Source organism: Bison bison, unplaced genomic scaffold (assembly GCF_000754665.1).
Source record: "Bison bison bison isolate TAMUID 2011002044 unplaced genomic scaffold, Bison_UMD1.0 scf7180017864088, whole genome shotgun sequence".
In the NCBI taxonomy this organism is placed as follows: domain Eukaryota; kingdom Metazoa; phylum Chordata; class Mammalia; order Artiodactyla; family Bovidae; genus Bison; species Bison bison.
The window spans coordinates 395,497-421,018 of NW_011494660.1; the positions used below are offsets into that span (position 1 = coordinate 395,497).

The following is a 25,522-nucleotide window of genomic DNA, read 5'->3' on the forward strand; positions in this document are numbered from 1 at the left end:
GGAGAACAAACATCAAGCCTGACTTGATGAGGAATTCAGAGAGAAACCATATTTAATAAATAAAAGGCCTATAGATAAGAATCCATCTACTGTCTACACTACTTTTTCAGGAATACATGAGAGGAAAGAAGGCTAAGAGTTAACAATCCAGTCAGCTGTGCTCCCCTTTTTTTAAGGATCAAGGTGGGGTTCCTATCACTTACAGTGTTGCAAGACTCTGCCCAGTCTTGGGATCCCAGAACTTGATTGGCTGTTGACTATCTTTACTTCCTGAAACAACTAACCCTTTCGTTGGATGCCAGTCTACACACTTCACATCAGCACCGTGCCCTGTCGGAAACAAGTTAAGATAAAAACCTAATCAGCATAGATATTTAAAACAGAACTCCATTCTAATTTAAACCAAAGTAGAGAAATCTATTAAATGCTTTGATCCTAGTGCTCAGTCTTCTTAAACTTTAAAATGCAACCTGTCCTATGCCACAAGGCACAGGAACCATTTCTCTTCTGGAACTATTCTCACTTACTTGCTGGTAGGCCAGTCAAGACTTTTTGGAAGCTTTACCTCTCAGGCCCCTGTATATAAAGCTTTTCAAACTTTTCATGATCTTCTGTGTATTATCCTAAGTAATAGAAACAACTCTTGTTCACTTTAGCTTTCCTACTTTGCAGCAGTCCCTACAGATCTTAAGTTATAAATCCAGACATCATCACTTTCTAGACGTGACAATAGGAAAAGCATTCCATCTTTCTGATATCATTTCCTAAAATACAGAATGAGAAAAATAATCCCTGTTTCACTCACACTTATGTCAGATGAGATGATAATAAAAGCTAGACAATCAAGTGCTCACTATATGATAGGCAGTGTATGAAGCACTTACAATCATCACCTCTTTAAATCCTCACAAAATCCTGAGGAAAGCTGTTCTCTTCAACAAGAACAGGAGCTAGAATCTGAACCCAGTCTCCTGGATTAGGGATAGTAGTTCTCTTAACCACTGTAGTTACTTCACACGCGTAATAAACTAAGCTTACTAAAAATCACTAAAGCAAAAATCAGAATTTACAAAACTGAAAAAAAAAAAAAAAAGAGCATGATTTTTGAAAACTTGGTTGCCATAAAAAAAGAGCTTCAAGAGTATTTTATACAGCAAATGCACTAAGAAGCAAATGGAGAGAGGTAAACAGCATTTGAAATAGCTCCTTCTCTAACCTGGATCAAATCCAGCTTCTATGAAGTGGGAAGGAGGAAGGATACAGAAGAACAGAAAAATCGGGAAGGAAGGAAGAAGAGATGGTTCTAGAGGCACTGGAGAGAAGGGGAATTCGCACCTCAAATAGGCAAGGACTTAACTAAAGACCATCCCTGTGCTAGTAAGCACTCAGAAGGTACCAACTATCTGGAGAGCAGTTTGGCAATGTGTATGAAAAAGCATGAAAAAAAGAGTATGACCTACAACCCAATAACTCCATGTCTCAGAAATGATCATAAGGATATAATGTGTGTCCATAAAATTTGATTTGTAAGGATATTTACTGATATAGCTTATTTTTAAATGCTCTTGAGTAGGAAATATACTACAAATTAAATTTTAGTATGGCATATGTGCTCAATAGAACATGATACACCTATTATAAATGATTTTATAGATAACAGCATGATTAAAGTGATGATACTAAGTTTATTAAAAAAAACAACTGTGTATAGCATTCCTGATGCTATCACTGTAGAAAGCAAACAAATTAATAACATGAGGGACTGTGTGTCCAGCTACATAGAGGAAAAAGGCAGGAAGCCTCGATACCAAGCTGTTACAACATTAAACTGAATAGTAATTTCAAGGTAATTATTTCTCTGTCTTCTGCTTTTATATTTCCTACAATTAATATATATTATTTTGTAACCAACAAAGGGAAAGGGAAAAGAGGTTTTGTTGTTCCCTTAATTTTTTTCATTAAGAGCTAAGGATGGAAAAACTGGATAGAAATATAAATCAAGCTCCCAGCCCCTTGCTTGCCTTAAGAACTTTAAATCTTATTAATAACTTTATCCTTAAAAGATATGACCAGAGAATTTTAAAACTTTATGGGTCACTATCACCTAAAATTTCATATTGTATAGATATGTATTTTCATATTGTATTTTTATCAAATTTGAGTAGAAAGTGCATGAGAAAGTATTTTTTTAAATGTGATGCACTATGCAAAAAAAGTTCATATTCTCAGCAGTCACCTCTACCTCACTTTCTCTGAGACACTTTTACTACATAAAGAAAGTATATCTGTTTAAAAACGTACATGCAAAAACAAGCCCCCCCTAAAAAAAAACCCTATCAACCCATAAGAAAGGAACAACAAAGTATATTTTAGTTGCTTTACTTTTGTTTTTGGAATTTTTCTGAAATATTTAAATAGAATTCAAACAAGTGAGAAATCCCATTCATCCCTTTTTGTTAAATGAACTTGAAAAGAAAGTGAAAGTGAAGTCGCTCAGTCATGTCTGACTCTCTGCGACCCCATGGCCTGTAGCCTACCAGGCTTCTCGGTCCACGGGATTTTCCAGGCAAGAATACTGGGGGAGTGAGTTACCATTTCCTTCTCCAAGAGATCTTCCCAACCCAGGGATTGAACCTGGGTCTCCCACATTGTAGGCAGACGCTTTACCGTCTGAGCCACCATATTCATATATATCACTAATATAAGTCAAATTGGTCTGGACTGATTCTTGAATATTATTTTATTGGTCACTGTCCCTAATAATAAAAATAATAGCAGTAGCAAACACATATACTCCTTATGTGTGGTACTACTCTAAGCAGAGTATGTATACTGAGCCATAATTTTACATCTGATTACAAAGCACAGATAGGCTAACTAACTTGCCCAGAATTATACACTTGATATGTGGCAGAGCCGATATATGAATGCAACAAGCTGGCTCCTAAGCCACTGCTCTTGTCGTCTACTCCATACTGCCTTATTACATGTGAAAGGTCAGTTTGAGAGTTACAGAGGAAAACAAAAATATGTACCTTCCTACTGAATATCTGCTTTTCTATGCATAAAGACTCACCAAAGGACGGTATATTTCAGACAGGGTACTGAAATACAAGGGGGACTATGCAAATCTTTTCATTATTTTATCTTTGAAAAACGTACATATATTATCTACTTAAAAAAATAAATACAAATAATCTAAGAAGATATGTACAATAAGTATGTGTAGCTTGCTAACCTTTGTGGCTTAAATAGACACACACACACAGAGGACACACACGTGCTGAAAATACAGACCATGTGTCTGAGAGGACACGCGAGAGTGTGGTGACAGCAAGTGCCACAAGCGTGAGGGCTGGGCATGGAGGGAGCACGGGCAAGGGCAGCTCGCCGTGTGTCATCTGCTAACTTTAAAACACTGAAAACAAATGGTCTTTGGAGAAAAAAAGTCAATTAAAAATTTTAATTTACTTAATGGATTGATTACCTTTATGAAATCTTTACAAGTAGTGTAAGTCATTTTCATAATTTTTCATGAAAAAGGAGAAAATAAATAGATTGAGCTGGCATAGAAGAAAACTAATATGCAACTGATTCCTTCCCCAGGAAAAAAAGTTACTGAATTCCCAATGAAGAGACAAAAACTACTTCAAATGATGAAATTCTACCCTCTCCTGTCAATATGACACATTTAAATCCAGAAGAATCAAACAAGTAGAAATTTATCCTAAGAAAATAATTTTAAAGGATTTTTTAAAACTTAGTTTCAAAACATGGTATTTGAAGCCTTGTTCATAATAGTAAAAAAGTATAAAACAGTTTAGAAGTGGAATGACTAAATCAACTGCGCCACAGCCCCCAAACAGAAGAAACGTACAACTACTGCAATGAAGCTTCTGGGGACAAAGACAAATGCCCTGAAATAAAGTGGACTTTTAAAAAGCAAACTATACATGCACAAACTATGCATATGCTGTAAAGATGATTATAAAAATGCACATAAACAATTATTATAAAAATGTATATACAGATAAGCGGGAAAGGAAAATTATACTGGAAATTGTGAGAATAAAGGTAAGATTTTTCTATCCACATTTCCTAAAATATTGTGGTTTTAGTCATAAACAACATGGGTAGATACTGTGTGTATGAACTTTCTGATGTGCTTTTAAAATGAGAAAAAAATGCAAGCTACTTTGCTAGGTAATATCTTATCCATCAAATTGGCAAAAATTAATTTTGGTGACACAGTGTTAAGATGGTTGTTTAGTCACTAAGTTGTGTTCGATTCTTTTGCAATCCCATGGACTAGCTCTCCAGGCTCCTCTGTCCATGGCACTTTCCAGGGAAGAATGCTGGAGTGAGTTGCCGTCTCCTTCTCCAAGGGATCTTCCTCACCCAGGGGTTGAACCCATGTCTCCTGCACTGGCAGGCGGATTCTGTTAATGAGTTATAGACATTTTATACACAACTGGTTGAAAAGGAAATTAGCACAACTTTCTGGGGGCTTTTGGCCCAATCAAAATGTTTTAATGCTTACAGCCTTTAATTCTGTAATCCCTCTGGTAGGAATCCACCATGTTTGCAGCTGTAAAAAGCACACCAAGATTTATATTTAAAGGTATTTATTGGACCTTATTTGAATTCTAAAACTGGAAACAATCTATATCAATAAAGGGCTATTTAGAAAAATTTAGGTACATCAATATAATTCAATACAATACAGCTATTAAAATTGAGGTTGGAACTGAAAGAGGAAATGTTTTGGAGTGACAGACTTTATATCTTGATTATGGTGATGGTTACAAAAATGAAGCAATTGGAAGGAACTTTTTGGAGGGACAAAAATGTTATATATCTTGATTATCATGCATATATTTGTTAAAATTCATAGAACTGTACACCTAAACAGGGTAAATGTTACTATACATAATTTATATCTCAATAAACCTGATTTATAATATCTTAAGCAGATTTTAGCTCCATTTGTAAAGAAGAAAACATAAGCTGTTAATAGTGTAGGGAGAAGAAATGGTACGGGTTTAAGAAGCAATTTACTCTTCTATACTGATTGAAATCTCCAACATGTGCTTTTATTACTCTATATAACGGCAACTGCCTCTGGTTTCCTTCTATTCAAAACTCAAGGACTGACTGACGCCAGTTAGCACTTGGGTTTGCCAGTACAGAACTAACCAGTGCCTAGGGTCCCAGGGAGATACACTTCAGAGCCTCGGTGGGAATGCAAGTTTTCATTGAAAGCTTTTGGACTTGGTATGACTGAATTAAGTTCAAAGATATTAGGTTTTGTGACCTAGCATGCCATATATAAAAACTTAACCTTATATAAATTATTATCTCATGGAAAAATGACTTGAGTCCCAAACACATGGCTTATCAATTTCAACCATTATTCCTACAGAATGCCTATAAAATAATTTTTATTATTTCAAAGATAATTTCAGGATAGAATCATTCAAAGTGCTTTGTTATCCACAAACATGGAAATTTCAAGAATGCAGTATTTTTAATGCTAAAGCAATTAATATATATATATCCACATGACGAATTTTTATTGGCCTAGTGACCTAGATATTTTAGAAGTAAAAACATCTTGCTAATGGCTCAAGATTTTAGGACTAAAAACTTCTTAACAATGAAAGACCAAATATTTTTTAAAGCAACATTTAAATGTTTCAGGTTTAAGCTTATAAAAAATACAAAGATAAAACTCTCAACAACACCAAACCTGCTCCAGATACTATAAAGGAACAACGTGTAGATCTGTAGGGTACTGATGGGAGTCTACAGGTAGATTGTAGCAAACACATACAATCATCATTAGGATGGCAGAGCTTTAAGAAGCCAGTGATGCAGGCACATGGTTGCCAAATAAAAACTCTAGGATCCCTGAGAAAGGTAACAAGGATCTTGGTTGTAGTAGCAGTAGTAGTGTTAGTCGCTCAGCAGTAGTGTTAGTCGCTCAGCCGTATCCAACTTTTTGCAACCACACAGACCACACACAGACACAGTAGCCTGCCAGGCTTCTCTGTTCAGGAACTCTCCAGGCAGGAATACTGGAGTGGGTAGCCGTTCCCTCCTCCAGGGGATCTTCCTGACCCAAGGATAGAACTCAGGTCTCCCGCATTATAGGCAGATTCTTTCCTCTCTGAGACACCAAGGAAGCCCAGCTTGGCTGTATTTGACAGCAACTAGAAATGGAGGCTGTGCCTGAAGAAAGATTTCAATATTGATACTTGGAGGTACAACTGCCAAATTCTAATATATCCCAGTTGCAACTCATCAAATGAAAAATAAGACTGTCATGATAAATCTACATGTGAGACTCCTTTTGAATGCTTATAAACACTTAAGAATTTAACCTGCACTGTTCAACATAGTAGCTATTAGCCACATGTGGCCATTTAAATGTTTTTATACATCCCTCAGTCACACTACCAACATGTCAAGTGCTCAACAACCCCATGTGACTAATGACTAGCATATCGGAAGCATAAATATAGAATATTTCCATCACCACAAGAAGTCCTATCGGACAACACTGATTTAGACATTTATTTTTTAAAAAAACTTTCTTCTTAAATCTCCATAATCACATTATTTTTATTTACTATCTCAGTTACAAAATGATAGCAACAAAAAATTATCTTCAATCAATACTTGAACTAGTGAAGACCTGCAAAGTTATAAAGTCTTATCAAAGTTTTACAAGAGAAAACTGAGGCCTATTTGGGTTAGTCCACTGACCACTGGTAGCCAGGACTGCCTCCTTCCCATGTCCAATCTTCCCTTCACCTCACCAAATATAAAACATCCATATAAAGGGGCAAAGAGTTTCTTTTGTTTATCAAATTTTGCTTGCACAAATGTAAATGAGGAGGGTGCAGAAGGAAACCTTCTAAATATCTTTCCATCTTGAAAATATGGAAAGAATTTAGGGGTGAAACCTAAACACAAAAATAAGAATTACTTTTACCTGAGAAGTAATCACATTGACCTTGAAGAGCAAGGTCCTGTTAAATGTGACAACCATGACTCAACTCCACCCAAAGAAATTCCAAATTAATCTAATCATACATAATCAAACTTAAGTTTTGAGGGCAGTGAGTTCTGCATCATTTCTTCGGTAGCTAAACATTCCTTCAGGATCCTCGCTAAACGAATAGTGACAGAATTAGCATCTCTGGGAGACAGGTAGCATTTGCTTTGTGGGTTAACCAGTGTCTGACACCCAGAATTGTTTAGCTTATTACTTCATACACTTGTTTGCAGAAAGAAACCATTAATTGTGCATTAGAATTTATACTGAATGGGGAGATTAATAACTTTACTTATTCCACCTGATTACTCTTTCACACATTCATCTATCTTTCACTTGTTCACTAATTCAAAATAAAGGTGCTCAACAGTACTTATTGGGCTCCTATTACAGGAGCTCAATCTCTAAAGTAGGTGATTGGCAAACAAACAGAACTGAACTCTGGGGAAGTATCTGTGGAACCACAAAGTCCAGGCACAAAAGCTTTTAAGAAAGTTAATGCTTAAAAAAGTTTTCTGAATATAGATGGAAATTAAGCCAGCAAAAATTAATACAGGTTTTTTAGAGATAGCTGTCCACAAAACAAATAAAAAACCTTTTAAAATAAGTGTCACGTAACTATCTTGAAATAAGGTGCAGAATGCAGGAAAAAAAACATTTTCCTAATGGTAAAATGTTTAGATGTTATTGTTTTTAAAGGCTATCCTAGAAATATAACGTGGAGACTCTTAATAAATCCTAAAATTTTAGGAATAACAGGATAGATGTCCTTAGCTATTTGGCTTATTTTTGTAGAAACTGGAGGCTTCCTGTTTATTAATAATTTCCTATCCCAGAATCTGGCGTGCTGCAATTCATGGGGTCACAAAGAGTCGGACACGACTGAGCGACTGAACTGAACTGATTCCAGAACCATAAAGTATGGTGCAGTGAAGGCTAGAAGCCAACAAAGGACTAAGGTCTGTTTTTGGATCTTCCCTTACAGGAGCTTCCCTGGCCTCTGTGAAACTGTGTGTGAATTTAGTACCCCTATGCATTTTAAGAACCTCATCTCTCCTTCACAGCCTCACCAGACCCTAAGGGACCTATTAGCCCACATGGGTAAACAGCCCTGCCTTAAGACAGTGCATATGTCCCAAGGCTTGGTGAACAGTCTGAAAAGCAAGATACAGAATTTTATTTGAAGGTCAGAAATAGCGTCCATTTCCCCATTTTATTTTTCCTGGATCAGATCATTATGTGAACAAATCTTAAGAAAGTTTTCTTTCATACATAGCTTACAAAACACCAAGATTTTCTGATACAGGAAGGAAAAAAAGCAAACAAAATTCAAGTACCACTTTGCACAACATTAACAGTTGAAGAACTGCTATTCAAGAAAGTGTGTCAAACATTAACAACAAACTCAAGCTACTTTCAGCCACAAAAACAGAAAATATAACAGTTCAGTTTAAGGCAAAGGGAATGTGTAGTCATGGTCCATAGCCAGACATTTCAGCAGATCAGCAGAATTAAGAATTTTAAAAATTAAGGAACATTAAGTTACTTGTACATTGGTCAATGAATATGCGATTTATTAGCACTTTTACCTTCCTTTTTTGTAGGATGATTTTAAACTTGACCCAACACTGAACATCAATTGGGAGTAATTACTATCTTTGTCTTTTAAATCCAGAAAGGTATGTTAGTAAAAAAAAAAAAAAAACTATAAAATTAAATGGAAAAATAAATAAATTAATTAAATTAAATTAAATGGAAAATAAATTTTGGAAAGAGTACACCTCTAGGCAGTGCTTACACAAAGCATCTCCTAAGCAGCAACAGTGCACAGAATCATGGGTAAAGGGTTTCTCTGGTCAAATAGCTGGGCAATGCTGAATTTTAAAGACTGACAAGTTTCTTTCCATGTCTGAGGGCCTTACAAGGCTTTCAATGTATATGACACATCTGTAGGTGAGAATTTGACCACGAGTCTTTCTTCCTGAATACTTCCAATACTTCCAAGCCCCTCAAAAGACTAATCTGCAAAATTCTGAAATGCTAGCTGAAATGATGAATGGAAATTCAGGTTAGCAGACAGTTTTGGAGCAGGAGAGGAACAAGTAAAAGGCCCTTTAACCATATCTGTAATGTGTACTTCTTTTTAAAATTCATAAATATGTAAGCCAAAAGGTAAGGGTTTGACAGAGCTGAGTGGTAACACAGAAGTGTTTATCAGGTTATAAAAAACTGTAGAAGATATAGTGTCAGAAGAGCATCGGGTGTACAAACAGAAAAACTCATACGGAATAGGAAGTAGATACATCATAAATTTGCCAACCTTCTACTTAATGTACATATTTAATTTGCATATGCAAGGAAAATGGTTTCTGTATGTTTGTACCATGTGCTTATATAGTACTGACAAAAGCTGACCTAAAAGAAATTGTCAAGTACTTAAAAAATTGAAATCAAACACACATAAAATTAATGCCATGTAACTACTTCTGACAAAATGAAAAAAAAAAAAAAGAATATATGACTAAGTGCATAATTTGAGTCCAATTAAAAATTTAAAGTATTCAAAAAAAAATTTTAAAGTATTCAAAAAATACAAGGCTATTTTGGAGAATATTTATCAAAGAAGATTAAAGAGAAGGAATGCAACAACCAAATATTCTTTCAGCCTCATTGCTGATATACTCCCCCATTGATGAATGTTAACAATAAATATTATAAAGCACTTCAGCCATTTATTTGTCTAAGATGGGAGATAACTGGTGTCTCATCCAACACAAAAACCAGCAGCAAAGTCCTTTATAAGAAAGGGTACACTGGGAGGGGTGTGTGTGTGTGTGTGTGTGTGTGTCTGTGTGTCTGTGGGGTGTGTGTGTCTGTGTGTGTCTGTGTGTAATTAGCTAGTCAAAGGTTCTCTAGCAAACATTTCTATGCATATACCCAATTCAACAGTAATATACAGATGGTACAATATTCTTTTAAAGGGTCAAGAAAAAAGCATAGTCATTGCTTGAAAAATTGAAAGAAAATGTAAAAAAAGAAAAAAAAACTTTAAAAGAATCAATAGGACTACCAGAAAGAGCAGTCCTATGCAATATTAATAATAAAGCTAATTAATGCCAGAAGATACCTTGGCCAAGAATGAAGATAACTCCTAATTGAAGCTCCTAATAAAGAAGAAAAAACAAAACCATTTACAATGATACCTTTGGGTACTTCAAAGGTAAGCTTTCCTTCTGAAAACAGGTAAAACTATGATTCACCCAGCTGAATGAGACCATTTAAAGAGACCATTTTTTTTAAGTTGAAAGTTTAGATAGATAAACACAACACATAATCCAGGTCAAAGTACAGTTTATTAACCCCAGGGCAATCATAGCCATGCACAGTATCAACTGTACTCTGAATCTCTTGAGTTTTGCCAGAATCTTTTTGGGAATATTTGCACACTTTTGGTAAATGTGGTTCCCTATATAATTCTGCCCATCTACTACTACTCATGCCTTGGAAGAAAGGAAGGTAACAATGGCAAAGTTAGAGAAATTTATCTATATCAGAACATAAAGGTTATGTGAACCCCTAAATACTGCTGGGGTAAGTGTATATCACATGAGTCCCAGAAGGCTGTGTAATTTCTAACTACAATTAGGAGTTTTTTCCTACAAAAGAATATTCAGATACAGCCGTACACTCTAATTGGATCTTGATCATTATTTTCATTTCTATTTCAAAGCAGAAATAGATAATGGAGAAAACCTCAACTGGAAGCTTGGTCATGTTATCTAGTTTCCATCATAATGAAAACATATTCCAATAAAATAAATATCCATTAGTTCACAGTGATATAAATAAGAGGAGGAGAGCAGCTGAATCACTCATACATGAAAATTCCAAACAACTTAGGTTTACCCTCAAGGATGTGGAGCATAATTCCCAATGCTTTAGGTGTGGGCTGTGCCTCATGACTTCCTTTCAAAGAGAACTGTATGGAGAAGGGGGAAAGAAGTCGCCTTACACTGGAGAACTCTGACAAACACTGCTTCAACATGGTGATCAAAGTCAACATTAAGTCATGCTGACAGTATACACCTCATATTCTGATGTGACAGAAGTGGCACTTTACCTCTGTGAATCTCCTCCCCAAATTCCAGTAACACCACACCAAAACCAGTCATGAGAGAAATATCAGATAAATCCCAATTGAGGGCCATTCCACAACTACCATAAAACTTCTCATCAAAACATTGGCAGCAAGAAGACACAGAAACAAAACCTTGATAGTGCTAAAATGAGAGGGGCAGGCAGCTTGGAATCTAGGATTCTGTATCTAGCCAAAGACTCACTATAAATGAAGACATATAATAAATTTTCAGAATTTCACTCATAGATCTCAGAAGTAAAAAAAAATTAACTATTCCAGAAATGTGGAAACCAAGTAATGCTTATTAGGAAATGTGAAAATCCAAAACAGCTCAAATTAAATGTAACATATTATAAAGAACACCATGATTTCCTCATGGAGGTGTTTAAAATTTGCCATCTTCTTGTACTTGAATGAATGATGAAAAGCTCAGAGTTCAAAAACAAACAAAACAAAAGAGTGTTCTTGGGGAAAACAACAGATGAGTGTTTTATTTTGCCTCCCTCTCTGAGCAGTGTCAAGAGTGAATTATACAGATTCTCAACTTCACGTACAATCTACTATATTTACTTCCCTCTGGAAGAAATAATCAAGAGATAAAATGAGATTTGTCCAACAGGCCCACAGGTACAGTGTCAGAACAGTTTCATTTGGAATCAAGGATATATTAAATATAATTTATGTAGGTACTATGTTTAGTGTTCATGTGCTATACAAGGGTTAATAGTGAAAAGATTTGTAGTAAACCATCTGTTTAAACCTCAGATGTCATTTACCAGTTCTGACCTTATATAATTTACATAACCCTTGCTAAACCTTAATATTTTCATGTGTAAAATGGATTACTCAATTATTGGGGGCAGTTTTAAGAATGAAACGAAATGTATGAAGCACTTAGCACCATGCCTAGCACACATTTTGAATAGTCAAATTATAAAAGTTCTTTATTTTGATCCAATCTCTTCCTGGAAAAAGCTCACCACAAGGACAGATTTCCATGTAGAGTTAGTTGTTCAGCAAGAGCTGTCACTACCATGGACAGAGTACGGGAAAGCAGAAAATGGTCCACTGGAAAGTACTTCCCAAAAGTCAGACTTCTTAAGATTTTCCTAAATTTCAATCTTCAAATAACCCATGAGTTCTAATTACCAATACCCAACCTAAGTATTAGACTTGATCTAATGCCATTATTTTCTCAGAATTGGAAGACCTACAAAATTGAAGTCATCATTGCATTTATTATATTATGACTGTATTTTAATTAACTAAGAAAAACAGGTAATACATTTGATGACAGATAATAGAATAAGTAAAATTATGTACCCAAGCTCCTTCCTAAATTACTTTTAAAAAATTTACAGTGGATGTACTTATTCCAAGACTGTCACTGACTATAAAATTTATGAAAATTTCAAAAAACTTCAACTTAAATGTTGACATGCTCCAAAAATAGATGGGTTCATGATGAATAAACCAGAGCAGAAAATAAAACCCATAATACAGAATGGACTGTTGGGGCCTTTAAAAAAAAAAACAAAACAGGATCTAGGGACAGCTCAGTGACAAAGGCTGTGATACTATAATGAGGGTAATTACAGAACTCTCCATAGAGCAACTTGTCCAGGCTCTCCTCCTGCCTTCCCATTTATATAGAACAGCTGCATTCAACTAAAGCCAGACAATGGCTTTCTAAACAAAGCAAAAGGTAGCTGGGAAGAAATCCCAGACAGGACTTAAAGTTGGAGAGGAAAGCACAAAGCTTGTGCCAATGCCACACTATGACCCTGGAGAGAGGAAAAAGAAAGGAGAAGTGAAAAAGAAAGAAAGGGGAGGGGAGATTAGATAGGAGAGGAGGAGGAAAGGTGAGGGGGAAGAGCGGAGGCCCATCCAACCAAGAGTGAAATAAACTGAGGACTCCATCTCAGAACACAACACACTTACTCTGGCAATTGTGGTAGTTGCCTGTTTACGCCAAGACTGTTCTTCCCCATTTAGTTCACTACCCACAAACATACACCCGTGAGTGTGGCACACACAGAGTCTATAGTGAGGTCTACTATGGACAGAGGAGTGTTTTGGGCAAGTCGACTTTCTCAACTGCAAAAGAAATAAAAGACTGTGACTTTTACTAACCAACATAAGTTTTCATTTAAATATTTGGCCAACTAAGGATCACTGGACATTTGAGAAAAATCAAACAGGAAGAAAGACCAGGAAAAAGAAACAAACTCAAGTGATTCTAGGGAAAACACAGGAAGAACAGACCTAATCGAACTAAAGACACATATACACACACCTGAGTTGCTATGTGAAGAGTTTTAAAGGGTACATGCATTTCAAATAAACAACAAAACAAGACTACCATTAAAAATGGAAAGGCCAGAGAGCCAACAGGAGGTCTTGAAACTAAACATGAAGTGGATAAAATAAACATTTCACCAGAAGGGTTGAGTATCAGATTGGGCATGAATGAAGACTGTATTCTGGAAGATAAAACAGAAGAAATCCCCCAGTTCTTAGAGCAAAGGACAGAAGCAGAAAATATGAAAGAAAAGGTAATACAAGGTAGATAGCTCCAAGAGGTGAACACTGAGATCCCTAAGACAGCAGAGATAATGGGAAATGATAATCAAAGAAAGACAAAAATTGTTTGAATGGAATAAAGATTTGAGATTGCACATCAAAGTGAGAGAAAGAAATGAAATTTAAATTAAAAAAGAAAAAAGTCCACAGAGAAAAAGAGATGATTTAAAAAACATTCAGAAGGGAAAGCCAGGTTACATACAAAATAATGAGAACTGGAATAGCATATGATTTCTAATCAGCAGAACTGAGAGAAGGTAGTGGAGGCCTTTAAAATTCTGAGGGAAAAGGATTTCAAATTCACAATTCGAAACCCAAACTATAAGTCAAGTATGATGACAAATTATAGACCTCTCCAGATGTAAGAAATCTGGTATTTACCTCTCAAGCACTGTTTGAAGGTGGTAAACAGAGTATATCTTTTACTAAACTGGGAGGCAGGGAGTGGACTTAATAAGGAAAGGCAAAGAAGTCCCAGTGTGTCTGCAGTTGCAGGCACAGAAGACAATCAGTCCAAATTAGAGCAAGAAGTCAGAGAAACAGGTGAAAAGTATCTTCAAAAGCAAAAACAAAATATTTACTGTCATCGCAGAATTTAAAAACTTCCTATGATAAAGGCTTTTAGTGCCATTAAGAAAGAAAAGAAATTAGAAATTTTAAGAAAAACTAAATTATGACATTATTTTAACAGTTTATAAGACAACAGTTAAGAAAACAGACTCACTTGATCTTGACATTCAAGTAGGACAACTTTTAACTGCCCACACAGTTTATTATAAATCTGATAACACTGAGATCAGTAGGATCATTCATAGTCACAATTCTACTTATTGGTTTCTTTTTTTTTTTAAGAATGTTCAGTAGTTAAAAATCCTTGGGAGTGTTTGTTTGGTTTTTTTTAGTGTTTATTTTTAAATAAAGACAGATAAAAAAAGGTAGAAAGACATTGAGGGCATAGATTTCCTTAGGTAACAAAATGGTGAGTCAAGGAATGTTGTATAAAGGTGACGGCCCCAAAAAATAAAGAACTAAGAACATTTAAAGCTATATGAGAAACTATCAAAGCAACCATAATTCAGAACAAAGGCATGACTGGTGGTGTCAATACTTGAAATTCTTCACCTTTCATGATAGGAAGTAAACAGGTACTGTGTCAGGCAGATATACCAAGAAATGTATTATTTTAAATTCTGATGGTAACCACAGAAATAAACAGTTTAGAAGGACTGTCCAAATTCCATCCCTCTGTGGTGCCGGAGAAAATTCTACATGTGCATTTTATTTATAAATTTGTAAAATAAGGTTAGGAATTTCCCTGGTAGTCCATTGGTTAAGATTCTGAGTTTCCACTACAGGGTGAGTGAGTTTTATCCTTGGTCAGGGAACTAATTAAGAAACCACCTGTCTCGAGGCACGGTAAAAAAGAACTCCCAAAATAAACGTAAATAAAATAAGCTTACATTTTTAAATGGTAGAAATTTTCTAAAATGTTAAGCCTACAGAATCTATAATTTTTGGCTGGACCATAATAACATTCTTAATCATTAATGACTCCAAGATGGTGAGGAATCTCAGAAGTATCTTTCAAAAGAAAGTTTGAATGTTATCCATTAAGTTTCCTGTTAGGATTCTATCATAAAGGAAAATTTACATAAGTGGGAACAACCAAAAGGTACAGAAAGCTTGGTGCACAACTATGGGAAAACTTCTTGCAATTCCTAAACGCCTATCAATGATAATGGTGAAATCAGCTATGATCGACACATGCTATGAAATGTTATAGAGCAGTTACCTGAGAAAACGGGAGTAGTAACAACATGAAAACATGATCATGATATACTGTGTTGTGAGGAAAGCAAATAGCCGAATAATACATGTAGTATAACCTCATTTTAGTAGGTTTTCTTCAACGTCTTTTTATAGATGCATAAGAGTTGCAGAAACATTCACACCAAACCATGAAGGAAATAGTGATTCTCTCTCGAGGAGGGGGAAGACACTGACTTTTTACTTCTAAGTGCTTGAACGTTTTATGAACCTTTATTACCTTTGTAAAAGGTAGAAAATTCTAAAGAAAAGTTTCAAAATTAATCCCACCCAATTCTTTCCTTACCTGTCCACCCCTCCCTTCCCCCAACACTGATGTATCATAGATCTCAGCCTTCCATGTGGCACAGGGTGGGAATGCGTGAATCCAGACATTACAGTTCTCTCCAAAGCTCACCTCCATGTGTTACACAGAATATACTTGTTGCCATGAACAACTGATGGAAACAAATGCATCTTAATGTTGCATGTGGTCTTCAGCCTGGTTGGTTAGGGAATGGTGCGGCTAACAAAGCCAAGGTTGCAAACAATATCCACATGTAGGTTCAATAAGTGTTAGGAAGTCAGCCTGAATTTGTATTCATCATTTGTAATCTTTCTGGTGACAGGACAAGATGTGGAAAAGTCAACATAAACCCATATTAACTAGTGAGGACACCTCTTAAAAGGTAAATACTGACAGTGGGCTCCAGTCTCTTGATTGTATTTTGAACACACTTGTGTAAATGCATAACCACAGTTTATGAATTTCTTTGCCAGGCAGCCACACTAAGTTGAGTCATCAATGTTTCCCAGAGAGAAAACGTAGGTTAGCCAGGTATTTGCAGCAACACCGCCTGTCTGCACTCTGTGGGACCAGTGTGATGGTGAGGAGTGTGGGACCACGCAGTTCTCAGTTTCTGGTATTTAATTCTCATCTTCAGCCATCACACCAAACACAAATAAAAGTAATGTGGCAGAATGAAGGTTTCTCAACCTTACTGTGCTTGAAGAATGACTTTTCATTTACTAATTTTCAGAAAAGGCAAAAATAAAAGGAGAAAATCAAAGACTGAAGAAAAACAGAATAAGGACTTATAATGTGACCACATTGACAGTTATATAAATATCTCTAAAACTGGAGAATGTGATTTCAATCTAAAGTAAAACGTCTATTTAAAATGCTCAAATAACTCACACCACAGAGATGTACCATTTTTTTGGCCTTTATATTTTTTCAAGATATTATAAACCTAGTAGTAATAAGATTGGGACAGAATATTCTGCTGTATCTATGGAATATCTCAGTATATTTTATATATTCACCAAGTATAAATTTACCTAACCAGAACTCAAAAAACCAGCTAGTGATTTGTGTCTGACTCTCTGCAACCCCATGGACTATACAGTCCATGGAATTCTCTAGGCCAGAATACTGGAGTGGTAAGCTAGTCCCTTCTCCAGGAGATCTTCCCAACCCAGGGATCGAACCCAGGTCTCCCGCATTGCAGAAGGATTCTTTACCAGCTGAGCCACCAGAGAAGCCCAAGAATACTGGAGTGGATGGGTAGCCTATCCCTTTTCCAGGGGATCTTTCTGACACAGGAATCAAACCGGGGTCTCCTGCATTGCAGGCGGATTCTTTATCAGCTGAGCTACCAGGGAAGCCTAGTGATTCTCAGGAAAGATTCAAATATAGTATCTATTCAAAAGCCAAACAAGCAACCAAAAAAAGGAAAAAAACAGAACTTTGGACACAGTGCCTGGGGAATAATGGAAGTGAACAACTGCCTTAAGGTAGTGCTGTGGTTCTAAGATGACAGTGGAAATAAAGTATGAGGACTTATATAAATAAAGCTTCAAAAAATAAGTCATACTTCCATTTCAGTAGAATGTTATTTATTTAAATATGGCTTACAATACAATTAATTTTATCAATGACACTTCTAAACCTAAGAATCACTACCGAAATAGGATAATCTTATATAACCCATCCCAACTCTTGATCTAGTAATCGCCTCATAAATAAACCCTTTATTTAATCTTTCCTAATCAATTTCAACCTCCTCTTAAATCAAGTTAACTTAAATGTTACGTTCTTTATATCCTCCACGCTTTCCCCATCTTTCCTAGCACATATATGATTTAAGCAACAAACATTTGCTTCAAGCCTACAACATGAGAAGTGCCTTCTGTGTACTTCTGGGACCCTCACAACAACCCTGTGAGGTAGGTATCATTAGCCCCACTTTACAGAGGAGGAAACACATACAGAAGAGACTGACTTGCCCAGTAGCAGAGCTGGGATTCAAAGCCAGACCTGCTGCTCTTAAGTGAGTAATGTTTAAGGTACTCTGGAGGAAAAACAAAGACTGCCCAAGTAGAAACTGTGAGTGTACCCAGAATTTTGGAACAGCTAGAAGGAGGTTCAGTAACATTAATGATTTCTTCTTCCTTGTCCCTTAACCACTGGAAATAGCAATTACACTATACTCTCCTATATTTTAAAGGTAACAATACACATAGCAGAGAATTTACCCCTCTGTTTTTTTATAGAAAAAAATGACATTACAAATAAGATTTGCACACATCATTGACTATGAAAAGACATAGTGTACTTGTACTATTCTGGTACTTCTGTTAAGTGGACAGCTACAAAGAAAACATAAACGCAAATCTACTGGTTACAGTAAATAACAGTAGAGTCAATTTTGTGGAGATCATGAAAGTGGGATGCTGCCCAGATAAATTATAAAACCTTTAAATCAAGGTTACTTTAAATCAAGAGAACATATCATAAACCTTTGTGCCTAAATTACAAGGAGATATATTCTGGCATTTACATGTAACTTACACACAGATTAAAAATGGTACCATAGTAAGTTCCCTATCAATCTTGAAATCTGATAACTCTGGAATACTCTTTCCCATGCAAAAATATTTATTGTACTCATTAAATAAAATCTAAATAGTTCATTATAGAGTGTTTAAAACCACGATTAAACACATTTTTTTTTAAATACATTTTTTTATGTTTAATGGTCTTTAAGAAAAAACCTTATTTTGAAAAGTTATCATCCTTAGTTTGGTCCAAAACAACCATATTTTTTATGCTACTAGTGCTCTACTAAAAGCATCAAGATGTCAAAAGTTTTGCAATCTAAATTCTTTCTTAAAGGTTTTTGAGATTCTCATAAACATTCAAAGCTAGCATGAAGATTTTAATGACAAAATGTGATTATATTCTTTTATCTATAGGAAAATTCTATACACCAATGGCAGAACTAGTGATATCACATGAAGAGACTAGTTTACCTACAATGTGTCTGCTTGTCTAATGGAGCTAAACATTTTGAATTCTATCATGTGACACTACCCAAATGTGCTCTATACTTTTAATAAAGTCTTAATTACAAACCTAACTTTTCCAGTATTAAAACTTACTAAGCTGTTATCAAATGATAAAAAGATTCAGTGTTAAGGCAAATACTCTTAGTTTATTGTTCAAGGTAAAATACAACAGAAAAAGCCTATTCTGCAGTTTCCTAGGAGGCAATTTTGTTCTGAAGACCTTCAAATTTTAAAAAGATTACCTCTAGACTTGCACGAGATGTTCTAAAATATCTGATTTTAAAAAGTTACCACTTTAAAAACTGCAAACCTGTAAGAACTACCTCATGAATTAGAGTGATACTTTTTTCTGCACTATAATAACACAGTGCTTACAGGGAACTCAAACAGGGACTCTGCAACAATCTAGAAGTGTGGATGGGGAGAGAGACAGGAGCGAGGCTCAGGACGGAGGGGACATGGGTGTGCCTATGGCTGGTTCTTGTTGATGTTTAACAGAAAACAATAAAATTCTGTTAAGCAATTATCCCTCAATAAAAAATATATTAAAAAAAAAAACACTTGGAAGAGGAAAAAAAAATAATGCAGTGCTTACTTTAGGATATATATGAAGATATTAAAATAGATGCTTTTAAACTAAAAATCTCCAGCTATCACTTGTACTGCTCATGAAAACAGGAATGAATAAACGGATAAATATAAATTTCTTTTCAGTGACCTTCAATGAATATGACTAGAGTGGAGTTATGAAAAACATGGCCCTTTTATTTTTGCCTTGAGAGTTCATAAAGAATTCTACAATTATTTTAATTATTAATTGTAAGGTTTCAAACAGTGTTCTTAAGTCTTAAAAACCTTTACAATCCCTTTGATGTATATGGCTACGTATTAACACAGACAATTCAGAAAACAGACAGTTGATTCTTCCCAGATGTAAAGAAAGAACTCCTGAAGTACAAAAAGCTAATCCTGAGATGCTAAATTTAGTGGAGTAAACCCTTAGGATTCCAGAGAGATTAATAAAAGTTTATTGATCTTATTTCTTAAAAAAGAACATGTTTTTACCCACTACAGGTATCCCCTGCTTTTCCAAAGTTCACTTTACACTGCTTCACTTTTATGAAAGACCTACATTAGTACAGGCATACCTCAGAGATGTTGTGGGTTTGATTCTAGAACACCACAATATAGCAAACTACACGAACCTCTGGTGTCCCAGTGCTTGTGCTCACACACACTGTGGTCTATTAAGTGTATAAGAGCAGTGCACCTAAAAACACAGTGTACATACCTTAATTAAAAACGGATGCTGTTGGAAAACGGCATGATAGGGCTTGTGCAACACAGGGTTAGCAACAGACCCTCAACTTGTGAAAAACGCTGACAGAAGGAAATACAAAGAGGATTTCTGCTTTTACAAAAAAGGCAAAAGCATTCAGGTTTTGCAGGAAAGCCAATATAGAAGAGTGGTCTCCCTGAACAACGAAAGTGGTGCCATCAAGCTCTTTCCTTAGGAATTACACTCAGCATCTCTGCATCAAGCCATGGTAGCTGTGCACTGCAACCGTAAGCATCCATGCTTTGGATCAATTTATTTTGTACATCTGTTCGTAAGCTGTGTCCTACTTTAGGATAGTGGGGGAAACCTATAACTACTTATAACCAGCTGAAAACTGGCAAGCTTCCCAGTTGCTGTTTTATAAAAATGTCCCTGTCAATATCATCGCAGCCTGTTCAAGTGACAGACCAAATATGTCACTGCTATTAAATCTTGGCCTCCCCATCAGCTGGTTCCTACATAATCAAAGGCCACTTGGACTTAAAAGCTATGGGGGGCAGGGGGCGGGGGGGCGGAGCAGTCACTTCCTCTGAGAACTAATCTAATGCTCACAACTAAGCCTCAATGTTATTACAAACTGATCTGACAATTACAGCTAAACCATTCTGTTCTGTTGGACAATCTCACTAAACATCTATTAAATTAAGTCAGAGATCATGATGAGGTGAGACAAAAATAAGGTCCTGCACAAAGCACAAAATATCAAACGTCTCTCTTATGCTAAAAGAATGACAGCCCTCACGTCCTTAAACCCTCGTCCCAATGATCCAGTCCAAAGCCTATAATATAATCTTCATAAGATCCTCTTACTGAGACACCTCAAATTCCCTAAGGCCTATGTTCTTTGCTGTGACGAGTAATAAATAAACTTGTTAAACTACAAGTATGTTTCTGGTGGTCTCTGACTGCAGGTATACTTGTCAATACTAATTGCAGAATAAAAACAGACTAAGTCTTCTAGGGTTACAAAATGACTCTAAAACATGGGTATTAAACACTCTAAAACATGAGTATTAATACTCATTTCATTATTCATAAGGAAGGCCACTTTGGATGATTTTGGTGTAAGATTTCTTCCATTTTGCTTTTAATGTCAAAACCATGCTAAAATGTGCTGAAGAATTCAGATGAAAAGCAGGTATTACTGCTAGTCATACTGAAAAGGCATAGGAGAAACCCATCTAGCCAAGCTGTTTAGGAGAATGAGCAGGAGTTTATCAAGAGTCATTTCAAGTAGAGGCATGTGCAAAGTGTCTGCGTACATCCAGATTCAAAGGCAGTTTAAAACCAAGGATCCCATGGAAATACACAGCAATAAAACCAAAGGTATATAAGGAAAAGGTGAAAGAAAATAACTCTTGCTTGCTTTTTTCTTAAACAACAGTGCTCATCATAACTACTGGAAAGACCTGGATAACAGGTTAGCTATGAGAAGAAAATGAAGATTTTAATATGTACTTTCTCACTGAAAGATTTTTTTAAATGTGCGAAAAACTCTCTCTTCGCAGCTGAATGTTTTTTTTGTAAGAATTAATCTGCTAACTTAGAACAAACAAGTTTCTATAACAGAACCAAATCTACTACAGACAGTAAAACAAGGATTCTGTCAAAAAATATTTTAAAGTTAATCTACTCATAACTATATGTTTAACACAGAAGTTAAAAACTATTAAGTCTTGAAGAACCTGAGGATAATAATAATAAAAAAGAAGTTTCTGGACCAAAGAAAAAAACAAAATATCTTTAAATTTGTCAACTATAAAATTTGCTTTTCAAAGAAAAAAAGCCCTATATACCAAAACAAACAAAAAAAATCACCCATTACTTACTTTCCAGATAAAACTGGAAGATTATCATGTCTAGGGTTGGGGACAGAGGTGAGTGCATGCAGTTCCCCAGGTGTCTACTGTGTCCTCCCTGGCCACAGAAGACATGCCAGGAACTTCAGTCTGGAGGTCTCAAACATGGAAGTCGCTGTCTGCAAAGGCACGTCGTTCCTGAGGAACGTGCACTGTGTAGGCATTCTGGTTGAGAAGAAACACCTTCACCACCACTGCCGTCTATCCGTGTGCTACACGCGTTACAATCTGATTCCCCTCGTCAGATTTACTTTTTGCAGGCTATGAATACCCAGTTACTCAACAAGCAGGACAAGCAATGATTTACACTTATATGAGGGGATCATATATGGATGTGAGAGTTGGACTGTGAAGAAAGCTGAGCGCTGAAGAATTGATGCTTTTGAACTGTGGTGTTGGAGAAGACTCCTGAGAGTCCCTTAGACTGCAAGGAGATTCCACCAGTCCATTCTGAAGGAGATCAGCCCTGGGATTTCTTTGCAAAGAATGATGGTAAAGTACTTTGGCCACCTCATGCGAAGAGTTGACTCATTGGAAAAGACTCTGATGCTGGGAGGGATTGGGGGCAGGAGGAGAAGGGGACGACAGAGGATGAGATGGCTGGATGGCATCACTGACTCAGTGGATGTGAGTTTGAGTGAACTCCGGGAGTTGGTGATGGACAGGGAGGCCTGGCGTGCAGCGATTCATGGGGTCGCAAAGAGTCGGACATGACTGAGCGACTGAACTGAACCGAACTGAGGGGATCATGCAGTTAAAAACCACAACTTCTATGTATCAATAAAAAATGTTCAAAAGCATGTAATGCCAGTGTTAACTTACAGTAGGAAAAGGAAGCTTGTGGTCTCCCTTGAGTCCACATGGTAAATGAGTCCACAATGTTTAGAGAGTATTGGTAAATACTCATGTTACATTTTATTTAGTTTTATATCCTTTCACCAACATTTGTACCAGAGTATTAGAAGTAATCCAAGAAGGCTGACTGTTTCGCTAAATTCAACCTCCTCTGTAAATCTCTTCTACATTTAATTCTTTCAAGAAATGTGGATTAATCACCCATTGGATTTTAACACATTTATTCAAATGTGACTGTAAAATAATGATGAAGGAAACATCACAATACTGACTACTATTCTTTTTACAGTCTAGACCTTAACAACAGTGCCAAGCCTTGTCCCTTTCAAGCATCACAGTCCTTGGCGAGCCTCCACCAGGACTAAAATTCTCCTCTAACATAGTGAGTCTGTTAATACCCATCATACCACAGGCTTCAATTTCTAATATCCAATTCCCCAAATCAGAACTGTATCATCTTATTTCCTCATGGTGGGATGACAGAAACTTTTCCTTTTTAAAAATATGGTCCAAAATATAAAGGGAAAAACATTTAAAACACTTAATTGAAAAGGTTAATTACAGTAACATTTATGTAACATTTAATGATGTTTCTGCTAGAATTTAATAAACCAAATAACTTGCCTAGCATATACTCTTGAATGTTTGTGTCAATAAACCTTTTATTTTTACCCAGAACACCCTTGGTGATTTATATTTTTATGATATATTAAAACATTAAATCTGTAAAACTAAAAATATCCTCAAAAATTAGATTGACAAGCCACTTGAAAACTATGTAAATCAAATAGTTTTCCTAAATCTCTGAGAACTAAATAAAATGACCTGACTTGACCATTACAAAAAATATGTAAAATATTAAAAACACAAAACTTTTGGTTGAAGTATTTCAAAACATTCAGGGCCTACTATCCAGCATTAGTGGCTCAGTCATGTCTGACTTTTTGCAACCCATGAACGGTAGCCTACCAGACTCTTTGTTCCATGGGATTTTCCAGGCAAGAATACTGGAATGGGTTGCCATTTCCTTCTTCAAGGGATCTTCCCAAACCAGGGATCAAATCAAACTCCCCCACTGCAGACAGACTCTACCGTCTGAGTCATTAGGAAAGGCCCAAAGTACAGGCATTAGCTGGGAAAGAACACTACAGGGCCTACAGAGAACATTACAAGTGAGCACTGTACTATACGACCTCAAGAGGGAAGCAGGGTATACATTCATAAATCATGGAACTTACAATGCTCTTTACCATCTAGTATGTCCTATAACATCATGCTGTTTGCTCACTTTACCAGCTGGGCCCATATCTGCTCCACCTTATATAAAGATTTAGCTCCTACCCAGCAAATAAGCCTTACCCCAGCCAGTCTGTTGTCACCTGCCAAGTTGGATGGGACAGGGACAGAACATGATCAGGAAGCCCAGACAGATGATATTAGATTTCTGTGTTTAAGTCTTGTCTACTGTGACAAAAAAAAATATGTGGAATATTCTTTCCCCAAGACTTCTAACTTAACTGCTGGTCACATTACTCATCAAAGATGACCAAAAAATGACATTTTACTGGGGCTATCACTAGCTCGCCCAACTTTATTACATTGCTAAATGGAGTCTGAAGTTTAAAACTGTGATCAATTTGGTCATTGCGTAAAATACCTGTTCTTTTCCCAGAGAAAAATAAATGTTGTCTTGATGAAGCTGTCTAGACACCAATTACCACAGTCTACTGCAATGTGATAAACAGTGAAGACTGAATAGCTTCAGTTATTTTTCAGTTATTCAGCACTCTGAATTGGTTCACCATGGGACTAGGCCAATTTACAAAACATGTGAAAAAATAAAAACTAGGGAAATGTTGAAAATGCAGCTTAAGTGTAAAGATCGTGCCAGGTATCCGCAGAAGAATCAAGCACAGAATCTTGAACAGTGGGTAGTCATTAGGCACTCAGGTCATCTAACAAAAACAGAACCTTGAAGTGTCTTCATGTGTTCGTGGTCAGTCGCATCTGACTCTCTGCGATGCCACAGACTGTACCTCACCAGGCTCCTCTGTCCGTGGGATTCTTCTGGAAATAATACTGAAGTGGGAAGATTTCCTCCAGGGGATCTTCCTTGACCCAGGAATTGAACCTGAATCTTCTGTGTCTTCTTCACTGGCAGGCAGATTCTTTACCACTGAGCCCCCTGGGAATCCCTTGAATGTTTCCATATGAGATCCTAGAAAACCCAGTTCTAAGTGCTGAGTTTTTTATACCTGAAAACATTAGAAAATCATGACAACTGTGTTTAAACAAGTACTCCTATTTACGGATGACCTGTAAATAAAACCTGTACTAGTGAAACACCAATGACAATGGTTGAAAAACATTTAACAAGAAAAGTAAAATACACTTCTGAAACAACCATTTTTGCGCTTAACTAGGCAGAGCTAGGGAAACAGGTTCTGAAACTGGCTTTGAACCTGACAAATAGCATTCACTGAACACTTGTTATGGCACTAGTTAAGTGCTTCTTCTGAATTAACCCATTT

At 36.2% G+C, this 25,522-nt stretch overlaps 1 protein-coding gene across 6 annotated transcripts in view; it reads right to left on the reverse strand.

Moving 5' to 3' along the window:
- WDR33 (WD repeat domain 33) overlaps positions 1-25,522 on the reverse strand; it is a 111,139-nt gene that overhangs the window by 20,674 nt on the left and 64,943 nt on the right. For 5 of the 6 annotated variants that reach the window (XM_010837939.1, XM_010837938.1, XM_010837937.1 and 2 more), the window contains one exon: positions 204-330. In XM_010837939.1, coding sequence (XP_010836241.1) covers positions 204-330 — 127 coding nt within the window. Of the gene's footprint in view, positions 1-203; positions 331-25,108; positions 25,247-25,522 lie in introns of those variants that run through there. The other variant, XM_010837942.1, reaches the window with a different exon arrangement.